The sequence below is a fragment of the Pseudorasbora parva genome, chromosome 24 (assembly GCF_024679245.1).
Source record: "Pseudorasbora parva isolate DD20220531a chromosome 24, ASM2467924v1, whole genome shotgun sequence".
NCBI classification, from domain to species: Eukaryota; Metazoa; Chordata; class Actinopteri; order Cypriniformes; family Gobionidae; genus Pseudorasbora; species Pseudorasbora parva.
This window is the reverse complement of record NC_090195.1, coordinates 5197506-5214985: the sequence shown is the minus strand read 5'-3', so window position 1 is coordinate 5214985 and position 17480 is coordinate 5197506. Positions and strand designations below refer to the sequence as shown.

The 17480-nt window shown below is 36.6% G+C and overlaps 1 protein-coding gene across 4 annotated transcripts in view; it reads left to right on the top strand.

Annotated features, from left to right (window-relative positions):
- The window catches only part of srcin1b (SRC kinase signaling inhibitor 1b), a 79610-nt gene that overhangs the window by 36864 nt on the left and 25266 nt on the right, over positions 1–17480 (top strand). For 2 of the 4 annotated variants that reach the window (XM_067435315.1, XM_067435313.1), the window contains exons 4-15: positions 2395–2608; positions 4241–4566; positions 6077–6843; positions 7401–7484; positions 7600–7640; positions 9889–9912; positions 10804–10964; positions 13680–13855; positions 13960–14090; positions 15084–15231; positions 15321–15541; positions 17128–17342. In XM_067435315.1, coding sequence (XP_067291416.1) covers positions 2395–2608; positions 4241–4566; positions 6077–6843; positions 7401–7484; positions 7600–7640; positions 9889–9912; positions 10804–10964; positions 13680–13855; positions 13960–14090; positions 15084–15231; positions 15321–15541; positions 17128–17342 — 2508 coding nt within the window. Of the gene's footprint in view, positions 1–2394; positions 2609–4240; positions 4567–6076; positions 6844–7400; positions 7485–7599; positions 7641–9888; positions 9913–10803; positions 10965–13679; positions 13856–13959; positions 14091–15083; positions 15232–15320; positions 15542–17127; positions 17343–17480 lie in introns of those variants that run through there. The other 2 variants (XR_010901461.1, XM_067435314.1) reach the window with 2 other exon arrangements.

The following is a 17480-nucleotide window of genomic DNA, read 5'->3' as shown; positions in this document are numbered from 1 at the left end:
TTTTGAGCAAGTACGTAACCAGCCGGCGTTCATCTCCTTGCCATGATCTTTAAAAGAAAAAATCATGTTAAAATGTGAATATCAAGTATTATCCATCAATAAATCCACCATTTATTAATCTCTCAATCATTGCATTGCATTGCATTGCATTATATGTTCTACACCCCACAATAAAAAAAAAACTTGATCACTTTGACCATAAAACTAAGCATTTAAATATCATCTACTTAGACCTATTATTGAGAGAGAGAGAGAGAGAGAGAGAAGAGAGAGAGAGAGAGAGAGAGAGAGAAGAGATAGAGAGAGAAGAGAGAGAGAGAGAGAGAGAGAGAGAGAGAGAGAGAGAGAAGAGAGAGAGAGAGAGAGAGAGAGAGAGAGAGAAGAGATAGAGAGAGACATTGATATTTATATGCACTTTATGTAAGTAGCCTCTTTAAAGATTGACATTACATGCTGTAAGATTGTCATATTTATTTGTGGCCATATTCAAATCACTAAATTGCATATTTTTGCTCTGTTTTGGCATTTGAATAAAATTTAGTTTGAATATTATACTATAACATACTCTTATATCAGCCACAAATGCCTGATGCATCAAATTTGATAGAATTAGTCTATTATTTGATATGTCAGGCTTTACAGTGTTAAACACTCCCTTGGTGTTGTCAAGTCAGTAGCAAACCTCCCTCTCTGGCCACGTAAACACACACTCAGACTTCTCAATCAATAAGCGCTGTCATGTTGATGCTGTCATGCTAATTAATGTGTTTATTAAAGGGAAATGAGGTTAATTCACACTTATTGTGAAGCCATTAACCTGTAGCCCATAGAGATTCAATGATCCTAAGACTTTTGTGTGGTGAGTCTCACTAGATTCATGTGTCCATAACTGCAATATATTGGCAGAACAGTTACATTTATTTGGTTTGTAAATAGATGTTTGAAACTTGTAGCACATTCCCGATTACATCTCTCACAATGGCATTTTGGGACTGTTAACACCCATGGAATGTGGCATGGAGGGGCACAGCTGCAAACATCTGTCCTGTCAGTCAAGACTTCACACATTCTGATTGGGTGAAAGGCTGATCAATCAAACTATCTAAGCCAATCAGAGTTGCAGGCAGGGTGTGCTTAAGAAAGTTTCTTATGTCTGCAAAATTTTACTGTTATGCCCAGGCACTTCTCTGACCTCTCCACATGTGCTTTACTAAGGTTTAGAAAGCAGATATTGGTGTGAGTAGAAACATTTCTTCTTGAAAATTAGTGTGTTTAAACCTGAAATTGAGTGTGTTTGCATTTAGTTTAAATCACAGTTTTAATTTTTGCCCGTCTGTTAAACAGTTTGACGATTTGGTTTATTATTTTAGAACATCTCTGGAACATCATACAAGCAAACTTGTTTTTGTATTATATAATTAAATTGTATCTCTAGTTTTATTTATCATAGTTTTGTGATTATAGATATTATTTTATATTTAAAATATATTTTCATTTTTGAGTGCATACACTGGCATTTACATACATACAAAAGTTTGGGGTCAATTACAATTGTATTTTTTTAAAGAAATTAATAGTTGTATTAAGCAAGTATGCATTAAATTGGTCAAAAAGGACAGTAAAGACATTTGTTACAAAAATAACCCTAACCCTAAGTGAATCAATTTATTTTGAACTTTCTATTCAAAGAAAAAAATGATCATGGTTTCACTTTCCACAAAAATATAGATTTTAACATTGATAATAATAATACATGTTTATTCAGCATCAAATCATCATATTAGAATGATTTCTGAAGGATCACGTGACACTGAAGACTGGAGTAATGATGCTGAAAATTCAGCTTTGATCACAGGAATAAATGACATTTATTCACAATTACTGTATTTTTGATCAAATAAATGCTGCCTTGTTGAGCATAAGAGACTTTTTTTCAAAAATATTTTTAAACAATTACACAATAGTGTACATCTATGCGAGTATAACAACTTGAGTGACTGTCTAAACTGAGAAATTATCATGGATTTTGAGAATGTATTTGGTTTGTGTCCTTTTGGTTCAGTGACAGCAGCAGTCGTGCTGATATGATCATGTTATCAGCATGATTTGAGGATGTTTTTGCCTGCATGGGTTTCCTTTCACTACTTTAGAACATCTCCACACACACACACACACACACACACACACACACACACACACACACACACACACACACACACACACACACACACACACACACACACACACACAACATTCTTATTTTCCCTAGACAGTCTTTTGCCTTCCCATCACAGAGGTATCATTACCCTTGCAAAACTGCAGCACAGGCAATTAGAGAGCGTTCCCTCCCTCCGCTGTTAGACTAACACACACTGATCCGTCTGTCTCCTGCAGGCCAGGACTCCGCGCGGCGCTGCGGGGTTACAGCAGCAGCAGCAGCAGCAGTCGCTGGGCGAGCAGGTAGGAGGGCGGCTCTGTTACGCGTCCGCGGAGAGTTTGGAAAGCATGGCCGACGCTGAGCTGCCGCTGGGCTTCAGTCGCTCCAACATCCTCAGACAGAGTCTTCCACTGGCACGATCGCCCAGCCAAGCCAAACTCAGAGCACCAGGTATGAGATCCAGTGCCACATTTACACGTTTATGGCCTTTTATCACCACTTTTTATGTTGGTCAAGATTTCTTGCAACTTTTAAATCTACGAGACCATTTTGCTCCCTCGATCTGACCTGTTTCCTGCTTGTGAAACTATTGTACTTCTCCTGCATACAGTATTTAAATGACCTCTGTTTTTTATTGGCTAACCAGGATGTAGTTCACATTGTCTGTCCACAGGATGGAGTTTTATCCCAAATACTTAGAAATAAATGTTGAAGTCAATATTGTTACAGTTAAACCCAAATGTATTCACACACCTTCAACATTTTCTCAAATTATCACAGTTTATTCACTATAGTTTAAAAAATGGTGATAAAACATAACAAGAACTCCAAGTGTAATGGATTACAATTAACCAATCAGCTGCTATACAATTAGATAATACCAATTTAGGTCAACCAATGACCAAGCAACCTTCATTTGTTCAGTCTGTGGTGTCAAAGGTTGCATTAGCAATGAAAGAAAAAACTCTTCAGCAAAACGTGGTCAGGTCGAAGTGTCTAAATAAATTTGGTCAGAAATCTTTTATTAATTTTACTGGTAGTCTCTGTACAGGTATAAAGATCTTTTGGGAATAATATGTCAGAGCTTACTTTATTTTGCTCTCATCACTTACATAAATTAACTATAGTGTCCTGCACACACTAGTAAAAATGATGTCTAGTGTCTGAATAATTTTTGGACTATATTAATATGCACAGAAAATAAATATTTAAAACAAGAGTTTTAAATTAAATTAGATCAATGTATTTTATATTAGTTTTAATTGGATGTATTTATTATGAAATTATTTATTAGTTTTAATTGGATTTATTTATTATAAAATTATTTATTAGTTTTAATTGGATTTATTTATTATAAAATTATTTATTAGTTTTAATTGGATGTATTTATTATAAAATTATTTCAGTGTGTGTGTGTAAAGTTTGCTTTGCCATATACCATACTGTATAATTGTAATATAATTAAATACTTCACATTTATATTAAATTCTTAATTCATTACAGTTCAAAAGTTGTGGGTCGATTAAAAACAGTAAAAGCAGTAATATTGTAAAATATTTTTACAATTTAAATGAACTGTTTTCTATTTGAATATATTGTAAAATGTAATTTATTCCTGTGATCAAAGCTGAATTTTCAACATTATTACTCCAGTCTTCAGTGTCACATGATCCTTCAGAAATCATTCTAATATGATAATCTGATGCTCGAAAAACATGTATTATTATTGTCAATGTTGAAAGCCGTTGTGCTGGTTCATTTCTGTGAAAACTGTAACAGTATAAATGTATGATAATATTTTTTAATGAAAATTTGTCACAATTGAAATGCATAAATCCTAAACAGACTGAAATATTGATAAGGATTCTCAGGGAATGCATGAACTGTACTTTGAATGCAATGTAAAGGAGGCATCTACATTTCTCTTGCCAGTAAACACGTCATCAGAGAAGAGAAGTTATTTTGATTAAAGAATATGATGGCACACTAAAAAATATTAAAGCAGCATCAGACTCACAGCTGTGCTGTTGTATTGAATGTCACCTTTAAACTAAAAAAATATTTGTTTGTCTCTTTCTCTAGCGGTGTTGTTTTTGCAGTTTGGCGACGAGACGCGGCGGGTACACATCACTCACGAGCTGACCAGCATGGAGACGCTTCACGCCCTCATCGTGCACATGTTCCCTCAGAAACTGACGATGGGCGCGCTGCGTTCTCCCGGCACGGCTCTGCTCATCAAGGACGAGGCGCGCAACATCTTCTACGAGCTGGAGGACCCTCGTGACATCCACGACCGCTGCCTCATCAAGATTTACTGCAGAGAGGCTCCGATGCGAGACACACACTACAACACACAGCACGCAGCCCACCCTGTACACCACGCACACATCTCCAATGGAGACCTGCGGGTGAGTGTGTGTGTGTGTGTGTGTGTGTGTGTGCTGGTAATCCTTACATTATGGGGACAAAATGTCCCCACAAAGATAGCAATATCCGAAATCCTTGTCCTTGTGGGGACATTTTTTGGTCCCCATGAGGAAAACATCTTATAAATCACACAGAAGGAGTTTTTTTTTTTGGAGAAAGTAAAAATGCAGAATGTTTCCTGTGATGGGTAGGTTTAGGGGCAGGGGCAGTGTAGGGGATAGAAAGTACGGTTTGTACAGTATAAAAACCATTACGTCCCCATAAAACATGGAAACACTACGTGTGTGTGTGTGTGTGTGTGTGTGTGTGTGTGTGTGTGTGTGTGTGTGTGTGTGTGTGTGTGTGTGTGTGTGTGTGTGTGTGTGTGTGTGTGTGTGTGTGTGTGTGTGTGTGTGTGTGTGTGTGTGTGTACAGAAAAACATCTGTTAGCTCTGTAACAAACATTTGATCATTTATTTTATGTCAAAATGTAGGTAACTAATAACAAAACAGAAACATAAATATATTGTTCAAAAGATTCAATAATTATTCATCTTAATTAAATGATCTAAATTAATAATAATACAAATAATAACCAAATAATTTACTGATTAGATTATAGAGTATACATTATTTAAATTAAACCAACATTTTACTGTAAAATACATGTATTTTCATTTTAGATATACATTTTATTCATAAATTATTATTCTTATAATGCATGCTTTTTACATTAAAACTATACAAATTTATACATATACATGAAATATTATACGCTTAACATTCTACCATTAAAACTTGATACTACCATTCAAATTTGGGGTCAGTGAATTATTTTATTTTTTTTAGAAAGAAATTAATACTTTTTTCAGCTAGGATTATATGTTTTATTTTTATTAAAAACGTGACATGATTTATATTTTCAATAAATGCTGTTCATTTGAACTTTCTACTTATTAAAGAATCCTGACAAAAATGTCACAGTTTCCACAAACATACTAAGCAGCATAACTGTTTTCAATATTGATAATAATAATAATACATGTTTTTTCAGCATCAAATCATCATATCAGAATGATTTCTGAAGGATCATGTGACACTGAAGACTGGAGTAATGATGCTGAAAAAAATTCAGCTTTTACCACAGGAATAAAATACAGAATAAAATATTTCCAAATAGGAAATGGTTCTTTTTCATTCTAAAACATATTTCACAATTTTCACAATTATCAAATAAATGCAGCCTTGGTGAGCAGAAGAGACTTCTTTAAAAAACATGTTTACATAGTTTTTTCTGTCATTTTCACAGTATGATAAAGAGATGATGATGATGATGATGTGTGTGTGTGTGTGTGTGTGTGTGTGTGTGTGTGTGTGTGTGTGTGAGAGACATAGAAAACATGCAGTTGCGCAGATCTGTTCTGATGCTGTAAGTTTATCTTGTCAAATGTCATATGCATTAACTTCCCCCTGCCTTCCTCTTTTCTCCTCTGTCTCTCTCTCACTCTCCAGAGAGAGCTGGTGTACACCTCGAGGGAATCTTCTCCCACGCGTCGTTTAAACACACTCCCGTCTTCCTCTCCTCCCTCTGGTTCTCCGTCTCGCTCGCAATCCCGTCTTTCTTACACGGGTGGGCGTCCGTCCTCTTACGCGGGTCCCCATCCGTCGCCTCAGCTCCACCCCTATCAGCACCAACACCACGCCCATCAAGGAGGCCACGCCCCCCAGCAGGCCCACCCCGGATTTTGCCCCTCCCCAAGTGCTATTCTGGAACGACGGGATGTGAAACCGGATGAGGAAATGACATCGTCATCGAAAAGCGTGGTGTTGCTAAAAAACGAAGCAATATACGCGGACCCGTACACGCTCGTTCAGGATCCTCGGCTAAGCGTGGCCTCGCAGCAAGCTCTAGCTTACCGCCGCGGATCTGTTCGCTCACTCAGTGGATACCCTGCCGCGGCATTACAGTGCGAGCTCGACGGCGCCCTCTATAGGCCTGGTGGCCCCATATACGCCGATCCATATGCCACTATGGGTTTTCGCACCCTACCTCCAGCCTCGCCTCAAAAAATGTCTGATGGCAGGGATCCGTATGGGAGTCACCCAGGACGAGGGTCCCCTGGGAGACATGGGTTTCGTAAAGATGGCACTGTGTACATAGAGAGCCCCAAGAATCGTCCAGGAGGACAACCACTGGAGCAGATATGTATGCTCGGAGGCCATGGAGGAGACGGAGGGCCAGTTTACGGCTCAACATTACCTGGAAATGAAGAGACCAGGTGAGAGTCAACTTCGGTTTTCTCTCCTGAAACGTCCAAAATAGCTGGTAAACTAGTCATAACACTTAAAGGAACACTCCACCGTTTTTAGAAATAGGGCTTATTCAACTTCTTTCCTATGTTTGTGGGCAAACGCATTTTTGTCTCAGTGCATGCATTGTTTTAGTTTGGCAGGGTCGCCGCTAGCTTAGCTTAGCATAATGAATGGAATCCTATGTTGCCAGCTAGCATGTCCTGAGTAAAAGTGATAAAAAAAAAAAAATTGGGAAGCACAGGTGAAGCACTGCTACTTGGGCCGATCACGGCTTTTGTCCTCACGTCCCCTGGCTGTTGAGTGATCGCAATGTGTTGCTTGATATCTCTGCGCCCAAGTAGCAGTGCTTCGCCTGTGCTTCCCATAATATAGTCCCAAGTCAATATCTGCCTAAGAAATCGCCTAGTCTTAACCTGCATCGCTATTTGTACTCTTGTAAATACGCAGACCACAAGAAGTAATTAGGTGGTTTTGGTGGTGGTGGCTAATTTTGAGTATGTAAAATGGTATTTTATATTGTTAGAGAGCGAATGGAGGCCATGGAGAAGCAGATAGCAAGTCTAACCGGACTGGTTCAGAGTGTTTTGACCCGTGGACCAGACAGCCCGTAAGAGATCTGATCTTCAGTCTAATACCATTGAATATCGCTATCAAACCTGTATGAGTGTGCGTGCGGTGTGTGCGTGCTCCATGAAGATGTGTTTAATGTGTTTGTCTTGCAGTGAGAAAGCAGAAACAGCGAGCGACTGCTCTGCACCGGAGAGTGAGTACTGTACTGTTTGAGTGTGTGTGTGTGAATAAGGCTTAAGCATTTGGCAAATACTGCTAAAAAAAGCTTCAAATGTCTCAGATGAAGATGCTTTATACACTACAAAGCGTCAAGTTTCAAAAACCTAGAAGATGGAAAAAGCTGTAAATAAATACATCCATTCTGACAGATACATAATTTAGATAAATAATGAGTCCGGGTTGTCGCCTGTAGTTTTCTTCTAGAAAGCTCTGTATCTTTGCTTGATTCCACACTAAAAAACACAATCGAAATGAAACAATGCAAGCTAGGCCTACAGTATTAATGCTTGAACATTAATGCATGAGCATTATTCAGTTTATACGGTTAATAAATCAATCTTATTGATATCAAGAGGTGACTGTAATGTTTCAACAAGGCCTGAACTGTTTGTGCTTCAGAATGGCTGTTACTAAACTAATTATGTTCGCAAGAACAATTAAGTGATGTGGAATAGGCGTATCAATTAACAGGTCATTAAATGAGGGAATCATGCATGGTGTTAATAAGAAACGACTGTGCTGTGCACTGAAGAATGCTTATCTCAATGATAGAAGCAGGCAGGCCAAGTCCTCGAGGTCCACAGTATGATCAGTCTTAAAATCACGCTCATTTGGATTGGTTTACATTAGCTAATGATTATTTGTGTTTCTGGCAGTAGTTTATGACTGAGTTCATGATTTCAATGCCATTAATGTAATTTAACATGAACAAAAAAATATATTAGTCAAGTTAAGTCTTCTAAACATTTAGGCCTGGTTTCACAGACCAGGTTTAGACTAAACTAGGATTAGGCCTTAGTTCAATTAGGGTATTTAAGTAACTTTTATAAACATGTCCTAGAAAAAAACATTACTGGTGTGCTTCTTGAGACAAAACAATGGCACTGACATATTTTAACATATTTCAGTTCAAGATTATTTCAGTTAAAACAGCTCAAACATGCATTTTAGTCTAGGACTGGCTCAACATTATCTGTGGAACCGGGGCTTAATCATTTAAACATTTTAAACCTGATTAAATACTGAACAAAACACTGAATATTATATTATATTATATTATATTATATTATATTATATTATATTATATTATATTATATTATATTATATTATATTATATTATATTATATTATATTATATTATATTTATTATATTATATTATATATAAATTACAATATTAAATGTGTATTTTATAAACATTTTAAAGCTGATTAAATAGTGAACAAGACACTGAATATATTATATTATATTATATTATATTATATTATATTATATTATATTATATTATATTATATTATATTATATATAAATTACAATATTAAATGTGTATATTATAAACATTTTAAAGCTGATTAAATAGTGAACAAGACACTGAATATATTATTATATTATATTATATTATATTATATTATAATATATTATATTATATTATATTATATTATATTATATTATATTATTATATTATATTATACAAATGTGACTTATATTGTCATTAAAATATATGCATGTATATTTTATATTATATATTATTTAAAATAATCATTTTAATATATTTATTATAATTTATACTAAATCTGACTATAGTCATAAGAATTATTCAACATAATTATTTATTACCATTTTTAATAAATCTGACTATATATCTCAGATTAATTCTCAATTATAATAATATTTTTATTATACTTTATAATTAATAAATCTGATATATATTTGTATTAGATTTTATTGTCATGATAATATATATATATATATATATATATATATATATATATATATATATATATATATATATATATATATATTATAGTTTATGTATGTATTATAATTTAGTACACTAGAGTGTATTATTTTGGGGACAATTATTATATTATATTGTATAATAATACATTTATTAATAATACATTAAAATAAATATTTATTTATTTACTTACTTATTTTATATATATATATACATATATATATATATATGTATATATATATATATATATATATTATAAACATATATTTAAAATATACAATGTAAAAATAATAATAATCTGTTTATTACTGTGTATAATAAAAAAATTATTTGACATATGTAATAAATACATTATTTTTATTATATATTTTAAAATATTATCTAACATACATTATATTATATTTTCATACTAATATATGTATTTATTTTTTATTACTATAATTGTATTATTTTGGGGACAGTTAACTGGTGATATTTTATATTTCAGCTGGAAGGTTTAGAAAGCAAAAAGGTATATTACTGTATGTCTGGTTGTCTGTCAATTTCTCGGTTTCCCCTGCGTCTGTTGCATTACAGATGTGTTGCATTGCGATTTGTGCATTGCAATTTTGCGTCAGGAGTGTGTATAGAATGTTTGTATTCAAGGATCCCAGATCCTGGAGTTTGGAAACCCTCTGTGTGTGTGTGTGTGTGTGTGTGTGTGTGTGTGTATACAGTGTATACAGTGTCTATAAAAAGTATTCACTTCCTTTGACTTTTGTTAATTAATTTCCTACAGGTTTTGATTAGAATTATAAAGCACTTTGTCATCACAAGTGACAAAATTCTCAGTTAAATGCATAATTAATCATGCCGCACAAAAAGTCCAGTGATGTGTACGCTTTTATAGGCACTGCATATATGTCTGTTTTATGGATTATCCCGGAATGTTTTTGTTGTATGGAAATTCCCACTAACACTCTTGAATGTCAGTGTACTAGAATGTTTTGTCTTCCTTTTCCAGTTCTTAAAAGGATCTAATAAGAACATCAGTCTGTTTCTGAGATGTATAACAGTGTGAATGTCTATGCAAACATGAGGGTCTGACTCTGAAATTGAATGTATGTTGCATGAATATACAACGTACCGTAGATGGAGTGTTTACTGAGTTGTGTTGGGTTTGTTTTTGTATGTGACTCATACTGTACAAATCAAGACAAATAATCAGATGTATTTTGTTGTTCTTTTGTGGCTGATATGGAAATGAGACCTTTTGAGAAACTGGCATTTAAAGCAGAATGACTGAAAAGGCTTATAGATAATCAGAGTTCACCATTACAGTACATTTTAAATATAAAAATTACATTTTTATGTTTACATGTTTTATGTTTCATGTATAACTTTTGCTCCTGTGGATTGGTAGTGTCATCACCTTCTGCACCTCTGGCCCTGATGCCGCCTCCGCCCACTGGAGTGTGTCAGCCAATAGCAATGTCCCGTTTCCAAATGCAGCTGCACCTCACTGACCTGCAGCAGCACACAGTTGAACTGCGCAAACAGCTGACACAACTACGCCAATTACAGGTGTGTGCTTTCTGTCCATTTGTCTTCCGTTTTTTTGTTTATATGTAATAATAAATCAGATGTTATATTTTATATATATTATATATATATTTATTATAAGATATATAAATATAGTATGTCAGATTTATTTATTATAAATGTGTGTGTGTGTGTGTATATATATATATATATTAGGGCCGGGACTTTAACGCGTTAATTAAGATTAATTAATTATGTGACTTTAACATGTTAATTAATTACGCAAAAAAATAATAATAATAATTTAACCACACTTATTTTTGCACCGCGGAACGTTTTTCAATGAATGATTTTCGACAGACCGATTATGCTGGAACACCAACTAGCACTCCGGAGTCACGACAACAACAAACCATGGGTGCGTCTCAATCAGCTCCCTAGTTCAGTAGTTAGGGCACTTGCTAGTCAGGGAGAGGTTGCTAGGCAACGTGGGGGAGAGGACGCTGGCGTTGTCTGTTCGCCGCTTCTCCACCCACAACAAATCATGTTAATGTACTATTAGATTTACATTTTATTTTATTTCCTTATGTTTGTGACTAGTCTAACAGTCAGAGCTACAATTGGGACTGTTGCTGATTGCTGGCAGCCACTGAGAGGTCGTTGTTCGTCGTTTCGCCGTTTTCAACCGCTTCTCTAATGTTTATGTTTGAATTGCTGCGGTTGGTTTCTGGTTTGGAGGACATTTGATGTTTCTCGCCGCGGGTGCTCACTGGTGGTCTCCCTTGGGCTTGGGCTGCATGGTGGCTGAAGTTTGCACCGGGCTAGCGTCATCCGGGCTCTCGTCGTCGGCGTCCGGCATGATGTTGGGATGTTCTGCTTCTCGGCTGCGCCGCTGTTCCGTCCTGCATTGCGACCGTTGAGCGGCTTGGACATCTGCGCCGGCCCCGGTGTGTCTACAGAAGTGCCCGGAGGAATGTTCTGCCTCCTACATGGTGCTGCAGCGGTCCCCGTCGTTTGAATCATCATGAAGAAGACCCATCATCTGGTCTTCAGCTGTCGTGCCTCGGCGATGTCATCGGGACACTGCCGCTGGGAGAAATCTGAAACATGGAGTGGACCACAGTGTGCTGCGGAGCTAACAGTGTGCTGCGGAGCTTACAGAGACTTCCACCATCAGCTGTTTTCTGTCCACCATCAGCTCTGTTTCTGTCCACCATCAGCTCTGTTTCTGTTCACCATCAGCTCTGTTTCTGTTCACCATCAGCTCTGTTTCTGTTCACCATCAGCTCTGTTTCTGTTCTGTTTTCTGTGTTGGTTGATTGTTTGTAGTATTCTATATTTTTACTTGTTATTAATTTTTTGTTGTTATCCCCCCCCCCCCCCCCCTTTGTTGCACTTTGAGATTCTTCGGAATGAAAAGTGCATTATAAATAAAATCTATTATTATTATTATTATTATATATATACTTAGCTAAAGGATTTTTAGGAACACCATACGTATACTGTGTTTGAGCCCCTTTCGCCTTCAGAACTGCCTTAATTCTAAGCATTCTTTAGAAAATGTTGGCTCATATTGATAGGATAGCATCTTGCAGTTGATGGAGATTTGTGGGATGCACATCCAGGGAACGAAGCTCCCTCTCTATTGGGTTGAGATCTGGTGACTGTGGCGGCCATTTTAGTACAGTGAACTCATTGTCATGTTCAAGAAACCAATTTGAAATGATTTGAGCTTTGTGACATGGTGCATTATCCTGCTGGAAGTAGCCATTAGAGGATGGGACATGGTGGTCATAAAGGGATGGACATGGTCAGAAACAATGCTCAGGTAGGCCGTGGCATTTAAACAATGCTCAATTGGCACTAAGGGGCCTAAAGTGTGCCAAGAAAATATCCCCCACACCATTACACCACCACCACCAGCCTGCACAGTGGTAACAAGGCATGATGGATCCATGTTCTCATTCTGTTTACGCCAAATTCTGACTCTACCATCTGAATGTCTCAACAGAAAGCGAGACTCATCAGACCAGGCAACGTTTTTCCAGTCTTCAACTGTGCAATTTTGTGAGTTTGTGCAAAATATAACGGTCTTCTGCTGTTGTGGCCCATCCGCCTCCAGGTTGTGTGTGTTGTGGCTTCACAAATGCTTTGCTGCATACCTCGGTTGTACAGGTGGTTATGTCAGTCAAAGTTGCTCTTCTATCAGCTTGAATCAGTCGGCCCATTCTCCTCTGACCTCTAGCATCAACAAGGCATTTTCACCCACAGGACTGCCGCATACTGGATGTTTTTCCCTTTTCACACCATTCTTTGTAAACCTTAGAAATGGTTGTGCGTGAAAATCCCAGTAACTGAGCAGATTGTGAAATACTCAGACCGGCCTGTCTGGTACCAACAACCATGCCACGCTCAAAATTGCTTAAATCACCTTTCTTTCCCATTCTGACATTCAGTTTGGAGTTCAGGAGATTGTCTTGATCAAGACCACACCCCTAAATGCATTGAAGCAACTGCCATGTGATTGGTTGATTAGATAATTGCATTAATGAGAAATTGAACAGGTGTTCCTAATAATCCTTTAGGTGAGTGTGTGTATATATATGTGCTGAACAAACAAAATCAAATCCTCAGAGGCTCCACCTCGCAACTTACTGTACAAATAGCATTATTCAATTTTAATGTATCTATTCCTTCAATCCATATCTAACATTTTATTCATTCATACAAGCTTGCATGTCTGTGTATGTCTTACAGTTGCAAAATCAGGATTCTGTTCAGGCGTTACTGAGGCAGACGGAGTCAGATTTGGGAATGTGTCTGATCGAGGCATCTCGGACACAAGAAGATCCATTACAGCGTCAACGTCTCCTTGTTGAAGAAGAGAGACTACGTTATCTCAATGAAGAAGAACTTATTATACAACAGCTACAGTGAGCTGAAGCACCTGCAACCTCTAAATACTGCACACATACTGAAAAAACATGCTGCATATGATTTATTTCCCTTGATGCGATGTGCTCCTCTGTGTTTCCAGCGATCTGGAGCGCTCTGTGGAGGAGATGAGGGCGGGGGCAGGGCTTAACCATCATCTGGTGACAGAACAGGAAATAGAACAGAAGAGCCTGGAACTCAGGAGACTGGGAGAGACCGTCACTGACCTCAAGAGTAAGCGAGAGAGGAATCTGCACATTGTGAACAATTATAAGCATACAGAACCACATATTTATATAATTATCCTGATGTCATGAATATGATAGAGTCTCAAAAAAGACATTCATTCAGGAGTTAGATTACATTGGTTGTGCTGCATGTTTTTAATTTGACTAAAAAATGTATTCATAGCAGTCATCCATTAGGGAATCGGACTAGACTAGTTGCGCTACATGTTTTTGATTCACTAAAAAGAGCCAACTCATACGAATCACTTGTTCAGGAGTCAGACTAAACTGGTGATGCTGTATGTTTTTGATTCACTAAAAAGAGCCGACTCATACGAATCATTTGTTCAGGAGTCAGACTAAACTGGTGATGCTGTATGTTTTTGATTCACTAAAAAGAGCCGACTCATACGAATCATTTGTTCAGGAGTCAGACTAAACTGGTGATGCTGTATGTTTTTGATTCACTAAACATAACTGTAGTCAACTGTGTACAGCAGTCATTCGGTCGTGAATTGTATTACTCTGGTTGTGATGTTTTTTTGATTGACTGAAAAGAATTGAAAGAGTCATTCGTACATTGGTTCCGTGTTTGATTCACTATAAAATGGCTCTTACAAGTAATTACTTTAGGAATCAGAATAAACTGGTTGTGCTGTATGTTGTGCTTCACTAAAAAGAAGTCCTTCCTTCTTTAAGGAGTCAGACAACACTGGTTGCGCAATGTTTTTGATGAATCAATGTTCTTTCAGGAATCAGAGTTTTTGATTCGCTAAAAAGAACCGAATCATTCATATAGTATCGGATTACTTTGGTTATGCCATAAAATTTTGATTCACTAAAAAATGTCTCATGATATTAATTTGTTCTGTAATAAAAACAATATATATCACTATATATATATATATATATATATATATATATATATATATATATATATATATATATATATATATATATATATATATTCTAATCTATGATCTACAATTCCTGTGTTTAGATCAATTCCCCAATTTACAAAGTAAGATGCGTGTGGTGCTGAGGGTTGAGGTGGAAGCCGTCAAGTTTCTGAAAGAGGAACCGCTCAGACTGGAGGCCCTGTTGAAACGTTGCAGAAACATCACCAACACCCTTACCCTTCTGCGAAGGTAAAACACACATGCTTAAACTTTTACTCCTGCTTAGATACGTTCTCTAGTTCCATGCCTAGAGTTCCTCAGTGTGTGTTTGTGTACAGGCAGATATCAGAAGGTGTGTGGAGGACACCCGATGACTTCAGTAGTTCAGTTTCCAGTGCGAGTGACGCAGATTTCAGCAGGAGCTCAGATCTAGATCTTCTCACCAGCCCCTCGCTAAATCTGGCCGACCTAGGGGGCACCTTATCAGGCACCGGCACTCTTTCTTCCTCCATGGGCACTAATACCACAAACCCTGGTCTAACGAGCGCCTCTAGTATAGGTAAACACCGGTTTTGTATTCTCTTTGACGTACTGATTCTCATGCTGGGTAGTAACGCATAATCAGGTTTACGTAATCAGATTCCCAAAATTGCATTTTAACCTCCTGGGTGCCACTGTCCATGTACGAGGACATTATATTTTACTGAATTTCTCTGACACCATACATGTCACAGTTTTAAGTCCCATAACGATCACATTCAGAGATACCATTTTTTTTAGGTTTGACCAGCACAACAACAACTCCTTGGTCTTTAAAAATTACTTATGGAAATCTGATTATGGAATATTTTGTAATTATCATTTAAATCTGACACATTTTCAAAATGTTTGTTATAAATTGACATCTCAATGTTATGGGGTTTCTTATCAAAATATGACTTTCTGTTACAAAACAGGGCAATGATTTCATACATGTCCCCAATAGAGGACACCGGGACTTAAATCATGTTTATCAGGCATTCTGGGAAACACAACAAGTGAACAGTGAAAGAAATTGCATCTCAATATTCCTGTAAAGTATTAGATATTATTATGAAAATGTTGCCAACTATTACTCCCATTATTGCACTTTTTTTTCATTACATGTTGCTCCAAGAACACATTAATATGCAAATTAGATACAGTGTATAAATACATTGCACTGAATGGGAAAACCCATGTATGGCTATTTCACCCACATATTGCAAAAGTTAAATGGCAAATCAATTGATTCCGTTATATCTTTCATAACATAGTTGAGAATCAAAATTGATTTTTTAAACAACTGAGTCCTTTTTTGTCCATGCATAAATTGCATGAATACAATATACTTTTTCCAACAACAAAAAAAACACATCTCATTCTCTAAACAATGTAATGGGGGAAAAAAATACTAAATTCAAAAGTCTTTGTTTTCCTGGGTCTTGGGAGGTTAAATACTCATTATCAGACTACAGTCACTTATTGATTCCATGATTACTTATCACCGGTATACACAAAATGTTAGTAAATTACTCAGAATTCATTGATTCTCCCTAATTATCCCTTTTTTAATAAACCTATTGCTTATATATGTTCAGAAAGACTTACAGTTTTGTGGAATTGCAAACACAGACCAGCCACTAGTCAGGTGACTATAATTATATGGACAATGAGAGGTCACACAGCATAAATAAAACACAATTTGGTCACACTTTAGATTATGGTCCAATTCTCACTATTAACTATGACTTTTGCCTCAATAAACCCCTAATTACTGCTTATTAATAGTTAGTAAGGTAGTTGTTAAATGTAGGTATTGGGTAGGATTACGGGATGTAGAATAAGGTCATGCAAAATAAGGCATTAATATGTGCTTTATAAGAACTATAAACAGCCAATATCGAAGTACAATGCATGATACAAAGCTACTGGTTCCTAGTGAGAATTGGACCCTAGACTAAAGTTTTATCTACAATTTTTATCATGTAATTTGTTTTCAGCACTGTTGATTCATTTAATGAACAGATATATTTGGAGAATATGGAACATTTATTGGTTGCTGGATGCAGGATCATTTGTTATTTAGTTAGATGATGGACTGATTAATTGATTTATTTATTTTAGGAGGCACCACAAGTCTATCTAATGTGCTAGGCTCCGCCGTTGGTGGCATTGCTGGCTGCACCACGCTGGGCAACTGGCTGGCAGGGGCCGGGGCAACAGATCCCATCATGCCTGAACTGGATGGCACTTCCACAGGGGCAATAAAGACCAGCGGCCTGGAAGATCTGCCCATACGCAGAGAATCTGATAAAGGAGTGTCCGTGGAGGTCCGACTGGTAATGAACACACTTAGATTTTATATTTGATTTATATATTTTATATTATTGCTTGCAAGGATGTCGGACAGGATATTGATATTTGATATTAATCCACTTTTTGCTAGTTTAGTGACGGAAAAAAATGGTCGACACGCC